Consider the following 27216-nt stretch of genomic DNA (forward strand, 5'->3'; position numbering starts at 1 on the left):
AACTTAAGTTACTTCTTGGTTTACGATTACGATTTATTTCTGATTCTTACAAACAGTCCCTTTAATAACTTACTGAAAGAAGTGGGAACAGGTGTTTTCTCAAATCTTCACTTGCAAAAACTACTGTGACACATTTGACCTGCAGGATGACTGAATTAAAACCACAGAAAAACAATGCACTGCACTGAAAATCAAAGTTGTAATAAAGTTTTACCTCTGACTTCCACACGACGTAAGCGTGCGAGCTGGCCGGCTGCGCCTTCCTCTGCTGCAGCCACCTCCTCGGGGAGAAGAGCGCTCCGGTGCTACCGGTAGTGCTCCCGGTAGTCCCGGTGCTCCCGGTCGCCAGACCCGGTAAATCCCCCGCAGTATTCCGTTTGGCCCGCTTCACTATGTCATAGTCAAAGTTTGAGCTGGAGGATGATGGAGAAACATCCAGAGGTATGGAAGGAGAGGAGATGGACGGTGCAATGGGCTCCTTTAGTGCGGGTATCTTGGTGCGTAAAGACGCTCCGGTGACCGGTGCGCCTCCTCCGGTCTCACAGTGTCTGATGATACACGGGTCCAGGCTCCGGGTCTGTCGGAGCCTCCGTTTGGTGATGGCTTTGGAGGCTGGAGAGGAGCAGGAGAAGACGCTGTTGAGGAGACCGTGCGCTGCAGACATGTCTCCAACCTTTATCTCACATCAGCAGCTATAAAAGACACCAGTTTAGTGTCTCCACCATCACCATCACCATCACCATCAAAAGGAAAAAGGTCCAACAAGCTGGTGAGAGACTGGAATGTGCTGCGTCTGTCTGCAGAGTGGAGAAAGAGAGAGAGTCTTCTTCTCCTCTCAGTGTTCCTCTGGTCAGTCCTAACTAGAGTGGAGTGAGAACACAGTTTAACAGAGTGTGCAGGAGTGTGGGAGGAGGTTCAGAAAGGTTGCAATGCATACTTCTTTTTTTTGCTTCTTAACAAATTTCATGTAAAAACTATAGGGCTGTCAATCCATTAAAATACTTAATCGCAAATTTACATTTTTTATCTGTTCAAAATGAAACAGATTAAAGTCAGATTTGTCAAGTATTTAAAGGTCCCATATTGTGCTCATTTTCAGGTTCATACTTGTATTTTGTGTTTCTACTAGAACATGTTTACATGCTTTAATGTTCAAAAAAAACTTTATTTTCCTAATACTGTCAGCCTGAATATGCCTGTATTTATCCTCTGTCTGAAACGCTCCGTTTTATCACATTTTGATGGAATTGCAACGGAATTGAGTTGCTAGGCAACAGCTTGGGTCCATGTTTACTTTTTTCCCTTTGTTGCATCTCCATTGTAATTTTCGTGGTAATATAGTTTAGTTTACTTACAATGGATTCATATTCCTTAGCTTCTTACCTTTCAAAGGAGACCAGATACATGCATGTAAGCTTTTTGGTTGAGGAGCTATTCCTGATTCATTTTGGGTATTTTATGTTAAGATTTTAGGGTTTAACAGGTATTATTAAGCACTTGGATTTTATTTTTCAAATCTCCAGGTGAGTTTGCATTTGAAGAGTCGACGTTAGACCGCCATGGCTCCTCTTTCTCTTTGTTGATAGAATACAAATGCCCTCCAGATGATCACCAGTGGGTGTTCACTAATCTCCTCCACCAAAGTCCACTCAGAAAAGCTTCAATTTAAGCTTAACTTTCTTTTCTGCTGCCTTTGCAATTAAAAACGATGGGGTAAGATATGTTTCTATAATTAATAAGCTCATTTTTTCATAATTATGCAAGTAGACAGACATAATAATCAGACGGGCAGAAGGTCACGCACTCAGACATGAATTAGCCGGGGATGAAAATAGGCGTATTAATCCTCGTCTCCCATTAATCCACCTCGCCGTCTGGCAATAATAGGCCTATCAGCGAAGCCACGCTGCGTGCTATTATTAGCTGAACAATAAGTGAGCCATAGGATTAATAGTCTTTCTTTATACACCTGTGCAAGAGGCTGTATATTCCAGACATTTGTTTACACAGATGCTTGTGGAGGAGCTCGGTAATTCCAGTGTGTTTAAAGGAGAGAGTGTGAGAGAGAGAGAGGAGCATGTGTGGCCCAGTGTGTGAAAGTATGGGAAAAATGAAAAGAGACAGCAGGAGCCTGGAGAGGAGGGTGCCGGACGGCTGATAAAGGAGCTTATGAAGCTCTCGCCGCATGATACGCTCGCACACATACAACACGACGCAGCGTGACGTGACACTGATAACAGCTGAGATAGATTTGACCCTTCTAAAAACAGTCGGCGGGGGGGGGGGGAGGCTGAGTGAAAACACAGAAGCAGGAATTGTAGAAAGAAAACATGGGGAGTTTATGGAAAGGAGCCAGCACCTGAGGCGTTATTGCCTTGAACCGTGCCCCTCCATTTGGGGGAAAAGGCCAAAAACAACAGTCATATGGAACAATAGTGCATAATTGAGAAGTTTTACATTGTAACCACAATTTTACATGGTGACCATTGTAATTTAACAGGTATTAACTTACTGTCTTGCTGTTTTAATGCCATTCCATGATAGCTAAGAAGATAATGTTTCTCAAGCAGACAAAAATGCTCCAGACGAAGTATTTTCACAAGCTGGCACACTTTAATAGGCTACTCTATCAAAAAGTAAACACAACTACAAGCCAAGTATACATTTCTAAGGCCTGTAAGGCAAGAAGACTTAATTATACTTTTCTTAAGTATATCTCAATCAAAAGATTAAGTACAAGTAGGCCTATAAGGCAAGTATACTTAGACTTTTCTGTATAGTCATCCGTATGAGCCAAGTATACTTAGACTATTCTGTAGACTTTTCAGTATATGCCAAGTATACTTACTTTTCTGAATACTTGTCAGTTTGAGCCAAGTATACTTAGACTTTTCTGTATAGTTATCCGTATGAGCCAAGTATACTTAGACTTTTTCTGTATACTTGTTAGTGTAAGCCAAGTATACTTAGACTTTGTCTGTATACTTCAGTCAGTATGAGCCAAGTATACTTAGACTTTTCTGTACACTTGTCAGTATAAGCCAAGTGTACTTAGACTATTCTGTAGACTTTTCAGTTTAAGCCATGCATACTTTGACTTTTCTGTATAGCTGTCAGTATGAGCCAAGTATACTTAAGCTATTCTGTATACTTGTCAGTATGAGCCAAGTATACTTAGACTTTTCTGTATACTTGTTAGTATAAGCCAAGTATACTTACACGTTTCTGTATAGTTGTCAGTATGAGCCTATTATATAGTTGTCAGTATATATATTTAGATGGCATTATTAACGTTACAATGTAACTAAAAACTAATTTACAAGTAAAGTTATAACATTAAGTCCTACATTCAATATTCTTGTAGCAAAACATAATGTTAATAGTAACGTATCTAGCCTATGTTCCCATACCATGAATCTAGAAAGTATAAAGCATCCTTTACTTTTCATTTTGCAAGCTCTTCATCATATGTTAAAGACAATCTAGGCATTGCAGGACTGTATGCAGCGTAACCACGGAAAGCATTTAATGTGAAACAGTGATCATTTGACACGACTGTCAAAATACATCAGACGCAGCCAGGGTCAAAGGGAAGGAGAACAAATCAACAGCCAGTCGCGTTCAGTGTTATATAGACGCTGTCCATATTTGGTATACAATAGCAGAGTAGAGCAGCACTGCCTGAAACCATGTTACGCAAAAATGAGCAGCGCTAGAGACATGGTTTCCTGTGCCGGGGATCAGTGTGCATTTCTTTGTCCAAGCATGTCAGACAGTTATGAATGAGAAAGGTCACAAGGTCAGGAAACAAAGGAAATCAAATTACTTGTAGACCTAGATATGAAATATGAAACAATAAACTAGTGATACAGGGTCTATTTTTAGATTTCTTTAAGTGATTAAACCCTGAGATTGAAGTAATGTACGCACACACACAGTTTGTACCCTAGAGCAATGTATTCAACCAAAGATTTCACGTGTTCCTGGCTGCACATGTAAACATCCCCATACTGTATATACGTAAGAGCCACCATATTGTTCCAATAGAGGAAGATTAGATTATTGAGACATATTCTTTTACTGTATTTTGCCTCGAGGAAACTGCGTTAACTGAATACCAAAACATGTTTTGCTCCTCTAAGGTACAGAGTGTATGATACCCGTGGTTTGTTTAATTTGTATAGGTTGCTTTAATATAGATATTTAATCTTAGAATATGATCAGCAACAGAGTTGTAATTGAGGCCATTTGCAGTAGTCCAATAAATCGCCCGCGGGTTCTTAATAATTTTCATGTTGTGGATCCCTAAACAGACACAGATGGCTTTTCCTCTTTGGTGAGATTTTATCCCAGGGACCCATGTAGGACCTACTTTTTCATATGGATGTAGATATTATAAAGATGATGGTAATGTATGTGATTGAAATTGGGATAGGTGAATTAAAGTAAAAATCTGTTTCACATGTTTGTTAGGCAATACAATACATGGAGCCCTGGGCGTCCTTGGACAATGGTTTAGAAACCTAATATTCATGGTCCACACAGACATACTGTAGGTTACCCTTAGTCAAGGCATGTTTAGCTTTATTGTGGAATTATAATGCACGCTAATAAGTAGACTACATATATGTATTCAAGTTAATTAAACTAATTGAAGAAAAGCAGTCTGGTGGGGACCTTAGGGGCGGCAGTAGCTCAGTCCATAGGGACTTGGCATGGGAACCGGAGGGTCGCCGGTTCAAGTCCCAGCATGGACCAAGTACTGAGTGTGAACTGGTTGCTGGAGAGATGCCAGTTGGAGAGACTGCCGAGGTGCCCTTGAGCAGGGCACCAAACCCCCAACTGTCAGGCGCATGTATATAGGTACATATAGATGTATATAGACGCAGGATATGCACTTGTCTGTGCATGTGTGTGTGTCCTGTATATAACAGAGTGAAAAAATGTAACTTATAAAGTGCCTTTCTTCTCCTTCTTCTAAAAATGAAGGCAAATGAGTTTAGTGTAGATTTTGTTGTGCTCATATACTGACATCTGCTGACCAGATGTTGTAATTGCACTGCTAGTACGGTGTCCGTGAGAGACCATTTCAACTTATTGAATCGCGTTTTTCATGCTGCCTTCAGTGTTCTGTAGAATATTGGAATATTGTGAACGGAAGTTAGCATACGTAAATGAGTACACATAGAAAATGATTATATATCATGTCACAATGTTGAATTTGTAATAATTCACAGACAAAATTTACGTTTGTGTGATGTTCAGTTTCAAGCTTGGTTTTGTAGTGAATGTGCTGTTCTGACATGCTGAAGTGGGGCATTTACGAGTACTCAGTGAAGGCAGCATAGTAATGGTTGCCTTCCTCCCTCCACAGCGCCCTCCTCCATCTAGTGTGTGTTCTGGTAGTGAGTGGGAGACCCTTCACAGGAAGGAAAGGAAAGGGTTAAGGAGGTTTACAGGGTCCAGATCGATGCCCCCTCTCCTCCACAGCGGCGCCATGAACAAATGAATTCGCGGGGACTTAAATATCCATTTCACAGAGAAGGAGAGAGAGTCCTGTGCTTTGAACCAGACCCCACCAAGGCTCAAGTGTTGTACGACGCCAAGGTAACAGCTTGTGTTAGTAATGTTAAGACTTAGTGTGTCGAGTTTATCCCAAAAGAGTGTTTTATATTAGAAAAAGCAGGGTTGTTTATGCAGATTGTAGTGAGTATGCATCCACCGTGAAGAGCTAGTGGCCTCAGAAGAACCGTTAATGTAAGCAACGGCTTCTTGCTTGGTTTCCATGGTTTCCTTCTGCATGATTTAGCTCATCAGTAAACTAAAATGTGTTTTTAATGTTAATTAACTAATGTCTTATGAGGCTGTTTGATAAAGTAATACAGCCAGAAGTGTCACCAAGGCATGCAATTCATTAAAGTAACGTTAGAGTTATTTTATAGAACAGTAAAGTAGTAACAAGCAGACATAATGAGTATTATTTGATAGGTGCGCAATGTCGTTTTCATTAGCTAGATAGCTAGCTGTTAGCTGTTAGCAGTTAGCTGGTAGCATTTAGCAGTTAGCTGTTAGCAGTTAGCTGGTAGCAGTTAGCAGTTAGCTGTTAGCAGTTAGCTGGTAGCAGTTAGCTGTTAGCAGTTAGCAGTTAGCTGGTAGCTGTTAGCAGGTAGCTGTTAGCAGTTAGCTGGTAGCTGTTAGCAGTTAGCTGGTAGCAGTTAGCTGGTAGCTGTTAGCAGTTAGCTGGTAGCTGTTAGCAGTTAGCTGGTAGCTGTTAGCTGTCAGCAGTTAGCAGTTAGCTGGCTAGTTAGCTATTAGCAGTTAGCTGGCTAGTTAGCTTGTTAGCTGGTTAGTTAGCTGGCTAGTTAGCTGTTAGCAGTTAGCTAGCTGTTAGCTGCTAACTAGCCAGCTCAAAGCTAACTGCTAACAGACGGTTTGTTTACATCATCGCATTAGCTGCTGCTAGCCACAGTGAGCTAACAGCTTTAACTGTTTAACTGCATGTGTGTGAGCTGCAGAGGTGTAAGAAGCTTCAAATGTTGTATTTAAGTAGCAATACTAACATTACAATATTAAATACTAATATACAAGTAACGTTAGCTGAAGTTATAAGTCCTGCATTCGTCATGTTTGCAGCAAAGTTAGCTGTAGTGTTAGCTTGCCTACTTAAAGTATCAATGCCTTATCATGTAAATAAACAGTATTAGTATTAAAACTGGTCTATTAGATGTCAATAAGTGAAATGGTGTTGTGTAACGTTAATTGGAGTGGGACAAATGCTCTGATATGCCTTACTAGCCTCTTGCAGTATGAGGAAAGCTAAAGGCTTGTAGCTGTAGCTTACATCATGATTAATGAGGCTGTCATTTAATAGATACATAGATAGATAGTAACTTTATTGATTACGAGGGAAATGAAATTTCCAGCATCACAGTTCCATAGTGCAAAATATGTTAGTAAAATGGCAGTAAAAAAGTTAGTAGTGCAAAGTACAAAAAATAGACCAGATATAAATATATGAATATAGTGCAGGGTAACAGCTGTGATACAGGACTATTAAAAAGTGACTATAGTGCAGAAGAGACTGTTAAAAATGAGTATAGTGTATTTATTATATACTGTATTATATATATCGGGTGCGGTTTACGGTGTAACACCAGCAGCATACAAAAACGTGCAAAAAAACTATGATATTTCCTGTTGAAATGCAAGGAACTGAAAGTGTCAAAACATGGAAATAGTCAGACAGCATGCTAAAGAACAGTACTGGCGTAAATGCACAAACATTCCAGGTCTGCTGACTTGACCACAGTATTTGAGTAATGACCTTTGCTGAATTGTGAGTAGAAGCACTGTCTTTCAAACCACAGGAGCCTTGAGTAAAACTGTTCTTTTTGTCTTGTGTTCACATTACAGGTCATTGATGTCCTGATTGGTGGTGATGAACATGGAAGAAGAATCCCAAAGTACCTGATTCACTTCAACGGTTGGAACAGAAGGTAACATTAACTGGCTTGCTTTGATTAACATCACATGAACCAGAGTCACCTACCTACTTAAATATACCATACTCATTGTGGTGTTTATCCTTGCAAAATCTCATGTTCATCAACTTGCGTAATGATATACACTGCTGTCAAACCCATGCAGTGATTTTTATTTTCTAAATGTGTGTTTTTGGGTAGCTGGGATCGTTGGGCTGCAGAGGATCATGTCCTAAGGGACTCTGAGGAAAACCGTAAATTGCAACATAAACTGGCTCGAAAAGCACTAGGTCGCATGTAAGTCCATACTCTGTTCATTCATTCAGTCATGGATGTATAACCATTGAGTGTATTTTCTTGCATGTTCTCATTGAATGGCTTTTGTTACTTGATTATCTGTCTAGAGAAGTTTTCGTGTTGATTTTAGACTGATACAGATGGTGTGTGTTTTCTTTTCTTTCCTGGCGGCAGGAAGAGAAAGGGATGGGCGAAGAGGCGTCGTCGTCAGTCTGGTACTAAATCTTCTCTGAAGACTCTCCCCAAGGAGGACGACAGCGATGACGCATGTGAGGAATCTTTCCCTGTCACGGCCTTTGTGTTTTGCTCCCAGTTTCCCATAGCAATCAAATTAATCCCTCCATATTTTCTCTAGGTTTGATTTCATCTTCAGAGAGCAGTGACGGGGACGACTCTGACCCTGACTCTTCAAATAGCGGGGACAGCGCTTTCTCTGAGGATATCAACAAAATGGTGAGTTCAGTTTCCATCTCAGACAAGGGCATAATATATATACCAACATTTACATTTTAGGCCTTTAGCTGATGCTGTTATCTGGACCAACTTGCACTGAGTGCCACTCTACCTGAAGGTTCATACCTTGTTTGTTTCAGAGGGTTGAGCCCGACATTAATGTTAAAAGGGAATGTGAGGAGAAGATCGTCCACGTTGACATCAACATCCCGGATACTCTGAAGAAGAAACTGGAGGATGACTGCTTCTACATCAACAAGAGGAAGAAGGTACAGATATTAAGCAGTGTTACACATCTGTTGAGGTACTGATATTTGCACTTTTTGTTAGCTTGTCCATAATCAGCCATGTTTTTTTCTCTCCTAGCTGGTGATGGTTCCCTGTCAGACGAATGTCGTGCACATCCTCGAGTCCTACGTCAAGCACTTTGCCATCAACAAAGCATTCATGGCCAATGAGAGGTACCGGCGTCAGCAGACCACCACGCAGAGCAGCAGCCCTCAGCCAATCCCTCCAGAGAAGAGGTGAGTCTGCACACACTTTGAACGGAGGAAGAAATAGAACCTAAATCTACTAAACTGTTGTATTTAAATTGTAGGATTAATTTCTACGATGTTAAATGTCCTTTGTTTTAAGCGAGGAGTTGTGTAAGGAGATGGTCGACGGCCTGAGGATCACGTTTGACTTCACCTTACCCATGATCCTCCTCTATCCCTGTGAACAAGCCCAGTTCAAAAAGGTCAGCTCCTCCAGACTTTTCCTGGCCGTCAACGAAAGCTCCCCCTGCTCCAGCAAGTAAGTGTCATAATAAACCAAGTCTTGTGTGTTGTTTTAGGAATGATCTACTGCATTTGACTATTGTGCTCCACCATTAAGCTATAAGCATTTTTCTCTCCCGTTGTGTTTGAAGTGCCCAGCGAGAGCGCAGCCCGAGCCCGTTGGGGCACAACCCGCCCACCCCCCAGTCCACAGACAGCCAACCGGCACTGAGCGACATTTCTGCCACCACGCCCACTGCCCCGGCCCCAACCCCGAAGCGCCGGCGCCACCCTGACATGGACTGCATCTCGTTCCAGTCGCAGTCACTCAGACGCTCCACCAGGAATACGTCTGGAGGTGACCGGCCAGCTGAAGGAAGCAGTGGAGGTAATCAGCTTTTACAGGATTTGGTGCTGCTTTTGAAAATTATCCAACAATGTATTGCATATTAAAGGGGCTGTAACAAGCATATTGTAACAATGATTACACTGGTGAGCTATTTTATACATATATTAATACAATGTATGCAATGATCCAGGTGGAGGCAGTGCCACAGCATCCCCGCAGCTCAAACGCCGTTTGGTCGACACCTCCTCCCAGCCCAAGTTCTTCCTCAACCTCGACAGAAGTAAGATGACACCACTTCAAATAAAAACTTATTGTGGTATTACTCTAACTGTAACATTCAGCCTGACATTGGCCGTTGTTCAGACCTGGCGTGAACATGCGAGCGAGAGAGCGGGCAGGTGTCAGCTCCATGCCGAACACCGGAACAAAAACACTGACACATCTCCGACAGTATGATAATAATGCACTAACTTTGCCTGGCCTGATAGTCTGTAGATATGTAGCCTATAGATAAGATATATTTTAATCAAATAAAGTTGTACCGACAGAATACAGTCGAGCACAGAAGCCGTTTCCATGCCGCAAGGCAGACAAGTGCTTGCGTCTGCCTGTCTATTCACATGAAGAGCGCAGAGACCCGCTCATCCCAGCGGGACGTCAGTCGAGGAGGCAGTCCTCCTCCTTTTTTTTGTCCCTACTGAAATATCTTTTTCTGTTCAGGACAATTGATATCTGAAAAATCAGTGACTGTTTTCGTGGCCTGCAATTATGCAACCTTATTATTATCTAAATAAGACTGTTGGAAAAGCACAGGTGCAATTAATAACATCAACGATGGCTCTGTTCTATCGTTAATGTTATTATGTTTGACAAGTCAAGATGCACACAGTCAGATCGAGGTCAATATGAAACATTCAGTATAATCCTACTCGGTGTAGTGACAGCTTTTTGTGTGTGTAGTAACCATTTTTGTCCAGTAGATGGTGCTATCCTACTTCTCTCCTCACACATTCATCCCTTCTCAAGGTTCCTAAGAAGAACTTTGCACTCTCAAAACTTGCATTGATGCTTGCCGTTATTAGTTTATTTTGTTAGCAACACAGCTAGAAGTTTATCTAAACATGTTCTCTGTTCTTTCTTTTTACCCAGAAACCCCAGTGCACAGCGGCTCCTCTTCCCCGTTGCCCTTGACGCCAAGCAAAGAGCGAAGCGGGCCTTTCTACGGCCTCGAGAGCCGGAGAAACAACGAGCTCAATGAGGTGATGAAACTGTGTGTATGATGAATGTTCTATGAACTGGAAGGGAAACAATGTCCTGCTCAAGGACACTTGGATAGTTATATAACTGCTTTTTTCCTTTACTCCATCAACCAGGTCCTGAGTTGGAAGCTGACTCCTGATAATTACCCTCTGCACGACCAGCCTCCTCCACCCTCCTACCTGTACGGATCGCAGCACCTCTTGCGGCTTTTCGGTTGGTGTCTCTTATTATTTTACTCAACGGTTCACTTCTCATTGGTTTTATTGTGGTAAAAGGGAAAATGTCCCTTTTTATTTCATGATTTTTTATCACTTTCCCACCATTTTCTTCCAGTGAAGCTTCCTGAGATCCTGGGAAAAATGCAGATCCCAGAGAGAAATCTCCGAGCCCTCGTCAAGCATTTAGAACTCTTCCTCAGGTAAGTGATTATTGTGTTCAAATCAAACGTATAGGTGTTTTTAGTCTCAGAGGTAAGTGTTTTACTAAGCAAGAGAGGGACCGAAACTATTTAATTAAAACGAGTTAAGAAGATTAAGCACAGGTTTCAAGTTTCTTCACGCTGTGCAGATGGGAAATCTTTGATTCACTCAGGCCTAAAGGCTTACACTTTCCTTCGCTAAAACATTCAGGCATAATATCGAAATCTCACCCCATTTCTTGAAAAACGGATTGTGCCGTCAGCTGGACAGAAACTGTGTGAAACCGTGTACGAATTTCCAGGGAGGATAAATCATTAAAAAGACGAGGTGCCGCATTCAATTAACGGGACAGGGAATAGGAAGCACTTTGACTTAAAATGCACCTCGCTAATAACCTGCGCGGTCCATTAACCGAGGTTTGACCCAGCTAAGCGTTAAAGCTCAATAGTAAGTGCGCCGGTGCTGAGCTGCAGGAAGTTCTAATTTTGCAAGGAGAAAGGGGCAAAACCTGGAAGTTAAGATGTGTTCAGACCAAGAGCGAAGCAAATTTTCACCTTGATTTACTCGCGTATTTGTGTTAATTCGCTCTGGACGCACCAGAGAGAAGAAGGAGCTTTTCTCCATAGATACCAACAACTTTTCTTTCCGTCATTTCCTCCATCAACCATGGAGGAAATAACCACTGTTGCTGCTTTGTACATGTTGTGGAAGACCCAGATGTGTGGGAAAACAAAACGCCGTAGTGTCTGGGTTCATAACGTCACCCAGCGGCGAGCTGTATTCACATACAGTGCCATTGCACTGACTGTATCTAGCAAGCCACACGTCGCTACTGCGGTATGAACCCAAAATAAACAGATTGTGCTGTGATTCAATATCAATAAACAGGGCAAAAGTATGCCGAAATAACAACATAATGATGCAGATTTGTAAAAAGTCTGAATTCATGCTTTGTCAGGTTTGTCCACAAGATGACAAGCAAACAACTTTTAAATTGCTTGTTTTCTGAATGGAGTTTGGATCGATCAGTGCCAGGCTATGCAGTTACTCCATTAACACTCAAGATAAAGTCATCTAGGCATAAATATGGCAGCAACGTTGTTGTTGACAGTCTGTGGTGTATACACATACACATTTATACACAGAGTCTCTGTACAAATATGAAGTACTATCGTAGCTCTGGGTGCTCACAGAATTGTCAGGAAATGATTAAAACACCAAAAATAACTCAGAAACATTAAAACAAAAAGGCAAGGAAGAGTGAGTAAATGAGAACATGGGGGGGTTGGAGAGATGGAGTGAGAAAGAGCATGTGTTAGAGGGAGGGAGATGAGTGGGCGTTACACAAGCGCGGGAGTCTAATCTTTAAATCCTCTCCAGCGATCTTCAGTTCAGCCGGTCCCAAACCTGGGGGATTTAGGTCCTCTCATTCTCTAATCAAACACGCGCGGTACCGCCTCCCCGCCACCGAGCAGCGCTACAGAGCAACGCCAGAACTCGCTGCTGGAGCTGTCCGAGAGCCAGAATCACCCTCTATTCCACAACTCAACCAGAAAATGTATATAAATAAATAAAGCGGAGCTCAGTAGTCGGTGCCACGAAATCATGAGGTGGTCTTCTGAAAATAGAGCTGGCATTCAGTGTCAGGTTGTGGGAAGTACAGCATGATTACAGCATTCAATATGTGATGATTTTTTTTTTTTTCTCACGGCGGGACAGAAGGTCTCTCTTGTCAACACGGGACTGTAACATAAAATACATTATCCTTTTCAGCAGCAGTTCCTCTTGCATACCGTGCAGTGTCATCACTGGTGCATCTCTTGTCATTGAATATTATTCTGTAAAATGGCACAGACTAAAGTGCTTAAAAATAAATTACTTTTGCATTTTCAATCTCCTCCGTAGCTCTGTGATGAAGTCGCTAAGACAGGATTGATAAGTCAGTAACTAATTAATATTTCCACCGCGTCGGAGACTCTGCAGGACACTGGACGCAGACTAAAACGTCGATGTCTTTTGGGGAAAGCCTTGATGCCTTTTTTTTTTTTTTTTTTAACTCTGAAATCAGCCTCGTGGCAGATTGTGTAGAGCGGGCGAAAAGCGATTGATGTCGCAGTCAAGAGACCAGTGCATTCTGGGATTTGGCCACATTTGATCTCTCACTCTCCCTTTCTCCGCGAGAATGATTAAGTGTGTGTGTGTGCGCACACACGTTATGCTGATTTACAATGTGAACGCCCAAAAGCGGCTTGCCTTGTGTTATTACTGATCTAACAGCAATGAAGATTAGCAGTGAGAAAAAAAAATATTCTGATTAATAAATATGCATTGAAACCCGTTCAATGAATCTCTTTTTTTATTAAGTGAAGCATTAGGTTTAAATAAACTCACTTTGATTCATTCATATATTCCCTTTATTGTCCCATTATTTGTCATTCGTTGTCCAAGCGTTCTTAAGTTCTCCTCTGATGAGGATAATTTGTTTGCATTGAGATTAGGAAGGCCGGTGGAGCTAAGATGAGATGGCAAGATTTAGAGGATTTGGCCGAGTAGCGGATACTAAGAAGATTCCGGATTAGTTTTCCCCGCTACTGATTAGATGGGAGGAGGAGGGAGGGGGTGGATTTTTCACTCTTCCCTCTCTGACTCGGTCATTCTCATGTTCTCTGTCGTTCTGTCGTAGCGATTGGTTCTCTGGTGGTGGTGGTATAGGGCTGGATGAGCAGGCTTTGTGTCCGACATATATACCCCCGAGCAGAGGCCAAGGGGTCTAGGATTTCTGTGAAATGAGCCAGGGATATCTAGGAAAAAAACCTTTGCGATGCTTCCTTGTCATCGCTTCATGTAAGCCTATCGTGTCAGATGATTGTCGGAGTCACAATATCTCACCACATTTCCCCCTCTCTCTCTTGTACTTTCCCTTCCCCGCCCTCTCTCTCAGGTTTCTGGCCGAGTTCCACGATGATTTTTTCCCTGAGTCCGCATATGTGTCGGCGTCGGAGGCCCACTACAGCATGAAACAACCGAGGCCGATTTATTGAAGGAGACGTCGGCCGCTGTGTTTTCCTCCCCTTGCTTGTCTCTACCCTGACCTAACCTTCAGCTTGTCTACTCTAGACTGACCTGTCGAGTGAACGGTGGAATAAATTGCAGCTGTCGGGAGTATTGTGTTTTCCTGGACCAACCTCTCTTCTCCTCTGGCCTAACATTAGTTTTCCTGCTGTTGTGGAACCAGTTGCTTCTACTATGCCACTAACCCCTCGCCCGCGCTCTGTTTGTAGAACTGTCCTGCATGTCGATTTGCTTCAAAGCACTGCTCCTAGGCATGTCGAGAGCTGTGTGTTGGCATGTGCTACCTTTTTTTGTAGGCCTCATAATTAACATGAGATAAGTATGGTTGAGACTGGCGCTCTTCATAGCCACGGTGTTGGAATATTGTGGCCTGTTTATAGACACAGATCACCCTGTGCTCTTGTTCTGCCCGCGAAATAAACTTTCTTTGGATACTCTTTAGGGCATGTATGCTGGTTTGCCTGTTTGGTAGCTTGGCTCCTCTTTTTGTAAGCGCTTCCTGTGCCAGTGATCCTCTTCCGGATATGATTCCATAGAAGGACTGGCTCCTCCTGTCCTGGAGACGCTTTTCCCAGCAATTCTAATTTACTGACTCTTATTAAACTTTCAATTGGGAATGTTGTTATTCCTGTTGATCTCTCTCTAGTTATTACACTTTAAAGTGTCCATGAGAGATTTTCTTAGCTCTTGGTTTGTCCTGCTTTCAACGTTGTCCTGTGCATGTCTGATAAATGTCTAGCTGCTTTTTATTTTCAGTTTTTCTGCCTTTTCCTTTCCTACACAGAGCAATGTCATAATATCCTGTTCCTCTGAAGGTAATATTTACCAAAGACAGGTAATCTTAATACATAGTTGAAGACCTGAGGCTGTCTTTTGCAAATATTAAAGGTGCTATTGATAACATTCAGCCACTAGATGTCACATTCTCCCTCCACCGTTCCACTGCATTTACTTCACAACAAGGCGTTGCCAGGCACTTACCGTCAATCTCAGCCATTTAACTGACAACACAGAGATACCATTTGATACCATCGTCGATTTACTATTAGCTCACAAGCCTTGTTGGACATGGGAACTGTCAGATATCTTCCATTATTATGATTGTGAATTCATAATTTTATACATTTTTGCGGGTCCAAAATTAATGTTCTATTTATAAACATTAATGTTGGACATTTTGTTTAGAAACATTTATTTTGAACCCGCCAGTTTTAATCATTTTAAATATTTTGGCAGGTCCAAAATGAATGTTTTGTTTAGAAACATTAATTTTGAACCCGCCAACATTTTTTAAATGATTAATTCTTAATCATAATATATAATTTTTTCAATCCGGAAAAAACATACTTTTATTCAACACTTTTCTAAAGGCTCTGTAGATGTATTATTTTATTTTTTTAATATCTGTCTACTTAAAAATGTTATCAATAACACCTTTAAATACTGTTTAGACGACCTCAGTTCATTGAGTACCAGAAAGATTGAATTAAAAATGTTGCATACATTTATGTGCAGCATAACAACTGATGCCATTTTGCTAAATATTTTTTTAAGAAATAATCAGCTAAACAAATGCTAGGAATTACTTGTGAATGCAACAAAATTGTTATGGTTGTTGGTCATGACATTGTGAAAATGTAAATACAAATCACTGTTATTTATTTTTCTTTGCACACCACTGGATCACCCTGTTCATGTGTTTGTTGAATTGGTTATAAACTACTTGACAAGGCTCATTCCAAACTTGTTAATACACAGTCTCCGCTGTTTTTTCCTCTGTTTCCTGTGTTATGTACAGAGCTATGATTTACATAGCATTTAGACTTTTCTATTGTTTGTTTTCAATGATGTCTGTTTCTTTTTCTGCCCTGTTCTCTTCATAGAGTTTAAATAAAGACTTCCATCTTATTCACATATACATAAAGCACCACGATCCTGTATGCCTATACTACACTAGCCAATTTTGGGCACGTCGGTTGTACTATCTTGATGCCTTTGTACTTTTCACCGCGAGATGAATCAACTGGGGGCATGCAAATTGATTTGAATCGCCGACAACCTCACGAAGTCTATTAAAAGTTAAATGTAGACAGGAGAGTTTTATCAGCTACCTTGACCTTCCGTGTCCCCGCACTATAGCTGATTAAAACTTAGACCGTGGCAATGTTTTTACCGCAGCTTGACATTTTGAGTCTGCCGTCCTTGTTAACACAGCTCCTCTGTTTGTCTTTGAGCTGCTTGGGAGCAAACCTAATCGAATCCAGTGGTGCCCAACTTTGCACTACTTTGACACTATTTAATCAAAGGTGATTTTAAAAAAAGCTAAAGTGGCAGGACAGATCTGTTATTGACGTGATGCTGCTATTGGTCCCCTGGTGAGCATTAGTGAACAAGTCGGAGTTTTGATCTAATCAATGGACCCTTGTCTGCTCAAGATGGATGGGAGTCTCTTAGTACTTGTTCTAAGCAGAGGTGGACATGTTTCTGGCCGAGATGAAAGTTCGATACGTCGTTATAAATCGGGCACTTTTGGAACTAGTTGTCCTGAAACAACACTGTTCAGGCACTTAAATATTGTCTTCATTTGTAACTGTCCAGTGGAGTTGAAGAGTTTGAGGTCATAGAGTCGCCATCCCATAACTCATTAGTCCATCCTGCAGCAGACAGTGTTGTGTCAATGAAAAGCTAGATGCGTGAGGGAGTGAGGCACTTAAAGAGGACCTATTACGGTTATTACCTTCAAGCGAGGCGTTTCAGGGAGTTCAGGAGCAGAGTTTCTCCCTTTGGTGTGGACTTTGGGCTTTGTAACTTTGCAGACCTTGTACATGCACAAAAAACTATATAACACACTAAAGGAAAGGGAAAAAGCATAATAGGTCCCCTTTAAATGCGTTAGTATCCTTGTGTGGCCAACTAAAATGCTTATGCGCGTGTGATCAGTGTGTTTTATACAATATAACTACAGTAAATGTCTGACACTTGGCACAGTTGCTTCATGTAGAAGATCCACAATACATGCCCACAATAGCTACATAACCTGGAGGTGTTACAAGCCAGACTGTCGCAGTGAGTAAGTGTACTGTGTATGACAAGTCTGATTTATCGGCCAAGCTTCTGGTGCAGTTGACCTATGGATGCACGCTTGAAAACCCTCAAAAACACTTGATGTGTGCAAAGCATAGAAATAGAATGAGGGTAGAACAGACGTCAAACTGTTAGCCGTGGTCATTTGACTAGTTCAAAAGGAAATGGTGATCGTTTTTATGGTGACAGAACACGTCAGTGAGGCCATAAAGGTTGTCATATTGTTGCTCCGCCGCTAAGCTGGCAATGGAGGCAGATCAATCAGGAGAGACAAGTGCATGAAGGAAAGACAATTGTTTATTATAACAGATGATGTGCGATAATAAAGTCTCGACAGAAAGTTGGCGCTTAGACTCCACAGGGAGGTTGGTAATTGAGGGGTGTCTGCCCTGAGCAGCAGTAGCGAGATAAATCCCCCCGTGGAGTCCAGACACTGGTGGCTGATGATTCTGCTGAGACTGTTAGGCTGATGAAATGATGAAGCTCATGAATCTGCAAAGACTGAGCGGCGATGGGGAGGCAGAGGGAATCTTATTTAGAAAGAGACAGCAGCAAGATGTTAACAAGGTAGATGTGTCGCTGTGCTGTTCGATGGATGTGACCATCTGATGAGAACAGCTGATGACATGTTTGACGGCCCCAAACAATGACAGCGAGGAAATTATGAGCATATATGAGAGGAGTGAATGGCATATGAGGAATAAACTACAAGCCTAAGCATGCAAAAGAATAGTCTTCCTTCCTGACTAGAGTTTGAGCAGTGACTTTGCTACGTTCCACAAGATGTCTTAGCTTTTTAGTCTAATAAATACACAAAATAAACTCTTATAAAGTCATAAAGGGAATATTTTTTATATTTGTACACCTAAGTTCCTTATTAAACAGAAAAATAGAACCGTACACCTTCTGAATTTTTCTCTTTCACTGAACTCATGGTTGAACGCACCTGATTCAAACTCGACAGAAACAAAATAGAACTCACCAAAACTGTCTTGGTTAGTCTTTCCGCTGTTCCAACAATCACCAGCTTTGGTACGGTCGAAATGAACCCTTAATTCACCAAGTTAGATGTGGAAATATACCGTCTCTACACGCTGTTTTTACCACGCTGTGTCTCGCTCTGCCCTCTGAGCCGCAGACCAATAAATTAACAAAATAAAAGGACCAAAATTGCCCAAAACAACATACCGGTGATGTACTCAGACAATCGCTGATATATTAGTTCAACTGCCCAAATCTAGTAGTCACAGAGCTGAACTGGCGTCTGTAAAAGGGACAGCCGGCATGGTGGTACTACGCAAATACAAGACGTTTATGCCGTTGTGTTACGAGTGAGTCCGCGACTTGCCGTAAGATTTATACGAAAGTCAGCCCGCTACAACGGTTGCAATGACAACGGTACACATAAAAATGCCCGTAGTCTGCCCATCGGACACATTCTTGTGATTGCGATATCTCGGGAACGCCTGGAGGGGATTTCTTTAAATTGGGCACCATCCTGCTATGTTGATTTGAATGGGAATGAACGTTCTACACTTCTATGGTGCAAAGTCTATACCTGTATACTGTGTCTTTACTGTCCACTTATTGTACCTATGGGAGGCTGGCTAACCTGGCTTCCCCATATCAGGGTCCTAATAGGTTTTAGTGGTGAGCCATAATTGTATTTGGACTTCTTGTAATAAACTGCTTATCACTGCAACCCAAGACAGCACTCTCTCTCGCCTGCTGCTATCATGTAACCGCAGAAGCCACCAGTCCGAGCCTCTCCATGCATCTCCAATCGATTTCCCGTCCCGCTCCGCCTCTATCCACTTACCACATGATTCAATTGTCGTTGTGGGGGGGGGGAATGGGATGTAATGAGATGCGAGCTATCACCTCGTAAGTGCTGCTGCTCGCACCTTTCACCTGATTCCGCCTCTTCTTTTGTTTGTGTTCGCCCCCCCCATCCATCTGCAGCGGTTGGGTCCTATCTTCCCAATCGCACTCTCTGGTCTCCGTGTCTGGCTTCCTCTTCAGTCCCCGAGTGCTTTTCCTTTTCCTGCTCCTCACATCCATATCACCATCTCTTTTGTCTAGTGTTTCCTCTGATTGGTCTTTTGTCTTCCTCTCCTCCACTCTCTTCAGAACTCTTTTGAGACAGAAGAGAGTAAAACGCCCATGGCCAATCGGAGTGCGCAGACATAACTCTTTCCGTTTATTTGATCTAATTTTCTGCTTCCCCGTCTTTTCATCCACTCAAAGCTTTTGCTTTATCAAGCCATCCTTTGACGCACTCATCTACCCGTCGCCCGTTGTTTTTTTTACCCCCCTATCGTCCCGTTCTCTCCATTTCCATTCGTCCACCATGGACATAGGAGATAGATTGCAAGAGGGGAAGGTGGACACCAGCTCCGTCGCCTCCTCCGATTCTTCTTGGACATCATTTGACCTCAGCACTGACCTCACATCACTCAGCTCCGACCAAGTCTCGACTCCTCCGACGGCTCTCAGCTGCTGGAACCCGTTCAAGGACCAGCACCCAAAGAAGTCGGTCAAGGTCTCGCGAACTGGGGAGGCAGTATGGAGGGAGACGTCTTTTCTCGGAAATGATGAGTAAGTATTGTAATAATTGGGGACATATTCTCCTTGGATGTATTCTGTTTTGAATACGCCACCTTGGTTTGACCTGTTGGCTTGTCAGTGTATTTTGAGATACATTATTTCCCACATTTTCATCAGTATCCAATCACACTGATGTGGATTACAATGTAAGGTAAGGAGTCCCTTGATACAACGCAAGGTCGGGTCAATATCTTTTCATTAAGCCTGCCAATATCAATACGTAGTTCTGCGTACTTTTTGAATGCTTGATAGCGTTCCATTGACATTTTGATAAAGTCGTCTGATCACCTGAGTCATTAAGAAGAGTTACGGCGAAGGCAGGGTTTGTTCTTTACCCCATTTTAGCAGCAAGAAAAATAACCTCTAGAAATGAGAGGAGCGAAGAGGATTACCAATAGTACATGGATGCAAGCGCTCTCTCACTCTGAGACTTAGCTTTCAGCCCACAGTGGCAATGATTATCTGTTTCATCTGGTTCTAATCATGAGTGGTTCTGTAATGGGAGTCTGATTCCCAGTAGCAGGACTGCGAGAGTGGATAAAACAAGCCCGGCATTAGTTTAGATAGAGACCATAAATCACCTCTCCTTGAATTCTTCGGAGAATCTGTGGCAAGTGGGAAAACCCGGGGTGTTGTTCATCAAGCCTTTCCTTTTCCCCCCTTTCTTTCTTCTTCCATTCACCGTGCCCTGATACATATAATTACTCTTCCACAGACAGACAAAAAGTCTGAACACTCTCACCGGCTGACACTCTCACCGTGTCTTTAAATCAGCCCCGAACTCCCCGCGGAGTGTTCGGTATCTTTACACGGAGACTGATTAAACTTTTGGTTGAGGAATATGTCGGAGCCAGATGAGGAATGTAAATGTATTTTGCTCTTTTCGGCTGTCGTTGTCAGTCGCTGGGTTTCCATCTTTCAAATGGGACGTCTCAATAGAAATCACTTTTTTGTATTGCTAAACATTTTCACAGTCGGGTGTGAAGAATGGGAATGTAAATGTTTTTGACATTGCACTGTATACATACATGATTATGTTGTGCATAATACTGTATATAAAAGGATATACAGTATACAATATGTACAAAAAGGCATTTTTATGCATCTGTGGCCTGAGGCATTATGTTTTCGGGTTGTCCGTCTGTTCCGTCCTCGTGATATCTCAGGAACGCCTTGAACGAATTTCTTCAAATTTGGCACAAACGTCCACTTGGACTCCTGGATGAACTGATTGGATTTTGGTGATCAAAGGTCACTGTGACATTGCGTCCGTCCCATTCTCATGAACTCAATATCTCAGGAACGCCTTGAGCGAATTTCTTACAATGTGGCACAAACTTCCACTTGGACTCCTGGATGAAGTGATTAGATTTTGGTGGTCAAAGGTCACTGTGACATTACGTCCGTCCCATTCTCGTGAACGCTATATCTCAGGAACGCCTTGAGGGAATTTCTTAAAATTTGGCACTTCTGGATGACTTGATTAGATGTTGGTGGTCAAAGGTCACTGTCACTGTGACTGCAACTTGACTTGTTCGTGGAGGCATAAAACTGTGAGGCGGTAATTCTAGTGTTCGTTTTATTTTGTTACATAAACTTCATGCTATTCTATTTTTTTTTGTAGCCAAGCTAGCTGTTTCCCCCTGCTTCAAGTCTTTTTGCTAAGCTAATCGCTTTGAAGCTCCAGCTTTATCGGGTATCGGCCTTCTCATCTAACTCCTCTCAAGAAAGCCAATAAGTGTACCAACCAAAATGTCAAACCATTCTTTTAAGAAAACCCAGTTACTGTCCAGTTGTAAAAAAAAAACAAAACAAGACGTATCAAATGTTTCAGGAAAATTAGCTTGACAGTTGGATGCAAACGTCGCTAGTGACCCTCCACTCTTCCTCTGCCCTCCTCCAGGTCTCCTCCTCATATTTCCCTCCTTGTGCTGATCCCTGACTCAGTAATGTGCAGGGCAACAGTTAATGTTCTTGTGCCGTATTTAAAGTCTTAAAAAGGTTACAGCGGTCAGTGCGCTTAAACCCTATTGGCTGGCACGTTTTGGGGAAGCTTAGCGATGATTGGACCATCTGGAACGAGATGGGATGCCTCACGTGAGAATAATGACAAACATAATAATATCATTTATGGACATAAATTACTGTTTTTGCCCTTGTTGTGCTGTATTTTTTCCAAACTAAACTAAAAAAAGCACATCCCCAGATGTAGAGACAAGAGAGGAAGGGCGAGAAAACAAAAAGAGAGGCAGCCCTGAGGATCATACCACAGAGGGAGCTACAGAGATTTAAAGAAAAGGGGAATAAAAGCAGATTGAACAACTTGCTGCAGAATCACTTGTGACCCATCAGCACTCTGTTGGACCCTCTGCCGTTATCTTTCACTTCACTTATCTCAAGTACAATTTTGTTGTTTCACCCATTTCGTCACCCCCCGTCCCCACCGAGCCAAACATAAAGTAATTTTGCGGCAGTTGCGGTTATTGTTTTTGCTGTAGCCTGCCTCTCCGCTGGTGGCAGCCTGAGGATTAAGATACAGTCGGAGAGGCGCAGCATGATGGCACACTGAGTCATGAGGTAGGACAAGATGTATAGCATTGACTCATCCTCCGTGTTTGTATGATGTAATCATGAGCTTCATGGATGAGTGTAGTGAAGGTGAAGGGGGTGTTTGTGTGTCTCCGTGGAGTATTTTTTATTTTCTTATATCTTGTCATTTCAGATTGAACTAGATTTTTTTTTGCTAAAAAATGCTATATCTATACAATTTGACCCCCTTATGGTACAGCACAGATAATCAAATATTGCAGTATTTTCCATGTTTCAGTGCACTTAGTGCCTCATTTCATCTGAGCAGACTGGCTGCAAATGGTTTTGGTCTTCCAGAGAGTTTTGGAGGAAGTTGTTTATATCTGGCAAGGCAGGCGCAGAGTGTGGCAGACAGACATTTTCACAGTTGGGCGGAGGCACTCTGATCGGAGCCCTCCCACTTATCTCACTGTAGTAACTGCATTTTCTACTTCTTTCAAGCTCTGTGGTTTTCGACATAAAATTTTGAGAGGATTTAAAGTCAGGCTTTATTGCGAGGCAGTGCAGTCTGTAGGATGGCTGCCACCTAAACCCACATACATTGTCTGCTATTTCCCATTCTAGATTGATGGAAGTAAACAATATTAACATATTTAATTTGAGGCATTAAAATATGATGGGTCATTGAGTGTTTAATGTGCTCTGTAGCCGGTAGAGAATCTTCACAGTGGGATCAGAAAATGTTAAAATTGTCGTCCACCCCAGCATGGTAGTAATTTAAACTTACAAAACACTACTTTAACTTAAAGCTGCACTAATCAATATTTTTTATAATAACAGTGGATTCATTAGTGGAGCGTTGCATGCAGGCGTCAATCTCCGGTTTTGAAAAGTGAAACCAACTGCTGAAGTGCCTTAAACTTGCATTCTTTCTAACAGCCAGCAGGGGGCGACTCCTCTGGTTGCAAAAAGAAGACTGATTGTATAGAAGTCTATGAGAAAATGAGCCTACTTCTCACTTGATTTATTACCTCAGTAAACATTGTAAACATGAGTTTATGGTCTCAATCGCTAGTTTCAAGTCTTCTTCAATACAGCATGATGTCTACAGTCTATGGTTCGTTTCCCTTAGCTTTTCGGAGCCTTTTAGTGTCTTTCAGCTCATTGTTTTGGTTTTACAGCCTGCAACTTCACTGCTTTGGTTCAGTCTTACTGCTTTAATGAACCTTGTTTCTAGCCGCAGCAGGCAGCTGTTTTCAGCAGAAATGATCTAAGAACTTCACTGTATACTACCTGCCCAGCACCAAACGACAGTAAGCGGCTGGCCGGTGAACACAGTGGAGCATTTAAAGGGTTTTCTTAGTACCTGATTATAATTATTCGATGGCCCTTTAGGGGCAGTTGGCTCCTTTTTGAATTAGTCTTCGGTTACACCATCGCTATGGTTGCACACTAACATGGTTACACATAATAGCAGTGGGGCTTTTATGATCCAGCCACACTCAATACCATTACATGGCAGGTCCTGATGGATTAAAATCACATTTCGCTCACGCTGGATGCTCCAAACCACATATGGAATTGGCAGAGAAACATATATTGATCGATCGGTCAGACTGGAAGCAGCCCGGCCATAATATAGAAACATGCGAGAAGCAATGAGATGGGAAAAGGAAAGGCTGTATTTTACGAGAGCACAGTGCCAAGATGTCTAAATCACTCCAGTGTTGTCTGATGCAACACATTTGAGTGTGAAGTTTTGACCTTTTAATTGCCCCTCAGTGGACCACCAGTTGAATTTGTGAGCACGGCTGGATGTGTTTGGAATACAGACTTGAAAGTTACGCGCTATCGATGAGCAAATGAGCCATTTTTACATTTAATTACGGGGCTTTTATCAAAAACTAGAGCAGTGCTATTTGAGATGGTACATTTTGTGTTTTTCTCAAAATGTTGAACCTTTTAAGCAGGAATTAAGACCAACAATCAACAATATAGAACGTGAAGTACGGGAGGCAAAAGCAACAGATTTTCTGTACGGATCAGCTGGTGGCTGGGTCAGTTAATTCACGGTGTATTATGACAGATAGGAGAGGGTGTAATTAAAGAGAGGATGAATCTCTATTCTCTTTTTAATGAAACAGTAAGGACCTTTGGCACTCCGGAGAGAGCCGTCTGTTCCAACAAATCCACCAGATGAGGCTCTCGAATGAGATGTGAGTGATACAGTTTATGAGAATTGATGGCAGGTCGTTGCTTTTGTTCTCACATAGGAATGACGTCGCATTTTGCCAATTAATAGTCCCCGCGCTTCGAATTTAAAATCCATCATCTTTTATTTTGCACCATGAGTCATCACCAAGATCCTCCTCCCTCCATTCGTCTCCATTCCTTGTCATCCTGCTCCCTCTCTCTCTCTCCCGGTACCCTATCTTACTCCCATCCTCTGCTTTCCCACGACAATCTACATAATATTACATAAAACAGAGCTCGTGGTAGTAAGTGGATTAAAACAAACTAAACAAACTAAATTGCCTTTAGACTCTTTTGCTTGCGTTTCCCAGTAAACAAACACGGTTACATAAAGTCTACAAAGCCTCCAGATGGACACGATGGAGGTGCAGTCATTTGGCCAGGAGTCCAGCGTAACAGGCACACACATACACACCTGTGTGTGTGTGTGTGTTTTTAGTGCATTTAGGAGCTTATTCTCATTCCTTAATCCCATATTATATCCCATACATGCTAACCTTTGCCACTAGCGTTTACCTTCATAATAACCTTAAAGGTTGAGTCAGTTATTATTACTATTTTTTTTTAGGTTTTTATATCATTGTGTAGCTTCCCAGTGGTGTTCCTTAAACTTTGACTCAGCAGATATGATGCAACATATAAAATTAGACACACAGGGGTCACGAGCGTGTACAAATCAGTAGTCACGTCCCCGTAGACATGGCTATAGATAGCTACTTGGCCATGGGTCAGTACCAGGTGGCCTCTCAGAGGTAGCAAACGGAGCTGGAGCCTCCACTGAACTGGAATGTGCACGGCCAGCATTACACCATTATGTCATTGCAGAATTTAGTGGAACACCCATTTACGTTTTGTAACTCAAACAAACTGCAATATGCAGAAGCCAAATTCAGCTGTCAGGGGAATGATGTACTCAACTCACTGAGGGTGACAGTAGAGGACACGCAGTAATAAATCTGAGGATAATCAGACAGGCAGCAGTTTTCACCAGCCGGCTAGATGCTGTAAAGCCGAGTGTTTGAGATTGTAGGTACTGTAGATCACTTGGGTTATCAAAATAGTGCTTGCTATCACAGGTATTGTCCCTTGACCTCTGACCTCAAGACATGTGAATGAAAACGGATTCTAAGGGTACCCACAGCTGTTGTTGCCTGTTGGGCTGCAGTTTACCATGTTATGATTTGAGCATATTTTTTATGCTAAATGCAGTACCTGTGAGGGTTTCTGGACAATATTTGTCATTGTTTTGTGTTGTTAATTGATTCCCAATAATAAATATATACATATGTATGCATAAAGCAAGTATATTTGCCCAATCCCATGTTGATAAGAGTATTGAATACAAGACAAATCTTCCTTTAAAGACCCCATATTGTGAAAAGTGAGATGTTCATGTCTTTTTTATTATTATTATTATAAAGCAGGTTTAAGTGCTATATAAATACTGTGAAAGTATCGAAATAATCAATCCATGGAGAAGTAGCCCGTATTCAGAAATTGTGCATTTGAAACAAGCTGTCAGGATTTCTGTAATTTTGTGATGTCACAAATCTACAACATACAGTATAAACTTTTTCACAGTTTTAAATATAAATATTCTAAATATGTCCCGCTTTATTTCCTGTTGCAATGTATGTGAATAGCATCAGCTGACAGGAAGTAAACATGGACCCAAGCTGTTGCCTAGCAACGTAATTCCATTGCAATTCCGTTGAAATGCGCTAAAACGGAGCGTTTCAAACAGAGGTTTAATTCAGTCACAGTATAAGAAAAAATTTAAGTTTATTTTTAACATTACAGCATGTAAACATGTTCTAGCAGAAACATATAATACAAGTATGAACCTGAAAATGAGCACGATACGGGACCTTTAAGGTACATTTTGAACAGATAAAAAAGCGTGTGATTAACTATTTTAATCGATTGACGACCCTAAACTAAACACTAACAATAAATAAATTACAATAAATCCAAATATGAAAAGAAATGGGGACAGTATTTCTAAAATCCTTTCCTTTCTTTAATCACGCTTTAACCGGTGCGTTTTTTAAAGGCAAACTTTGCCCTTGAATTCTTATTTGTCCACGTACAATGCAGAGGGAGTGAATGACCCTCCTACTCCTCCACATACACCAGACTGTGTTGATTTTACAGCGTGTTTAGGTAATTTCATATAGTTTGCACTCACCTCCCCCACCACCTCTCTTTGCTGAGAGACGGAGACAGAAAGGGGAGGGTGGAAGTAGTTTATGTGATGGCGTGTGAATAAATTTTCTTTCTCCCTTCACACAATCAGATTTTATTGTCACCGGTTCCTTGTTTATCTCCTCTGAGTCAGCAAGGACGACTGCACTATTATGCTGTGTCCTTCTCTTATTGTACATACATTATTATTGTGTTAATCTCCCACTGCCTGCCTGCCTGCCTGCTGCATGCCCAGGGGCACCGCTGACCTCTGCCTGCTCCGACAGGACAGAACCATGTCACGATCATTGATTCCCATCCGTTCACACACAAAATGTCTACTATATGTCATCCTCGCTCTGTGGCACCGAGGGTTTTAAGAGTGGCATCTTTGTGTCCGAGACACACACATGCTCGCTGTGAGTACAGCTGCTGATGCCTGTGCTTAGTAGCAGCTCTGAAGTTGGCAC

The 27216-nt window shown here is 41.9% G+C and overlaps 3 protein-coding genes across 4 annotated transcripts in view; 2 read left to right on the forward strand and 1 right to left on the reverse strand.

Moving 5' to 3' along the window:
* LOC119483912 (rho GTPase-activating protein 6-like) overlaps positions 1 to 847 on the reverse strand; it is a 77017-nt gene extending 76170 nt beyond the window's left edge. For both annotated transcript variants that reach the window (XM_037762398.1, XM_037762397.1), the window contains exon 1: positions 215 to 847. In XM_037762398.1, the coding sequence (XP_037618326.1) occupies positions 215 to 664 (450 nt within the window). In that variant the 5' untranslated portion in view covers positions 665 to 847. The remainder of the gene's footprint in view (positions 1 to 214) is intronic.
* Positions 848 to 5354: 4507 nt separating this feature from the next.
* On the forward strand, positions 5355 to 14604 carry LOC119483594 (male-specific lethal 3 homolog). The gene is made up of 14 exons (XM_037761822.1): positions 5355 to 5607; positions 7414 to 7496; positions 7683 to 7778; positions 7953 to 8047; positions 8134 to 8231; positions 8372 to 8500; positions 8598 to 8755; positions 8868 to 9026; positions 9142 to 9377; positions 9529 to 9618; positions 10488 to 10597; positions 10712 to 10811; positions 10932 to 11016; positions 13959 to 14604. Exons 1-14 carry the CDS (start codon positions 5506 to 5508, stop codon positions 14056 to 14058), a joined length of 1641 nt encoding a protein of 546 aa, XP_037617750.1. The 5' UTR covers positions 5355 to 5505; the 3' UTR covers positions 14059 to 14604.
* A 4328-nt stretch (positions 14605 to 18932) lies between these two features.
* The window catches only part of LOC119483593 (FERM and PDZ domain-containing protein 4-like), a 76486-nt gene continuing 68202 nt past the window's right edge, over positions 18933 to 27216 (forward strand). Inside the window, exon 1 of the mRNA XM_037761817.1 lies at positions 18933 to 19771. Within this exon, the coding sequence (XP_037617745.1) occupies positions 19524 to 19771 (248 nt within the window). The 5' untranslated portion in view covers positions 18933 to 19523. The remainder of the gene's footprint in view (positions 19772 to 27216) is intronic.

Source organism: Sebastes umbrosus, chromosome 24, assembly GCF_015220745.1.
Source record: "Sebastes umbrosus isolate fSebUmb1 chromosome 24, fSebUmb1.pri, whole genome shotgun sequence".
NCBI lineage: Eukaryota > Metazoa > Chordata > Actinopteri > Perciformes > Sebastidae > Sebastes > Sebastes umbrosus.

Coding starts and splice junctions, on each gene's coding strand:
- LOC119483594 (XM_037761822.1), top strand. CDS start 5,506: ATGAATTCGCGGGGACTTAAATATCCATTTCACAGAGAAGGAGAGAGA. Junction 8,756..8,867: donor CCAATCCCTCCAGAGAAGAG/GTGAGTCTGCAC, acceptor CTTTGTTTTAAG/CGAGGAGTTGTGTAAGGAGA. Junction 11,017..13,958: donor CATTTAGAACTCTTCCTCAG/GTAAGTGATTAT, acceptor CCTCTCTCTCAG/GTTTCTGGCCGAGTTCCACG.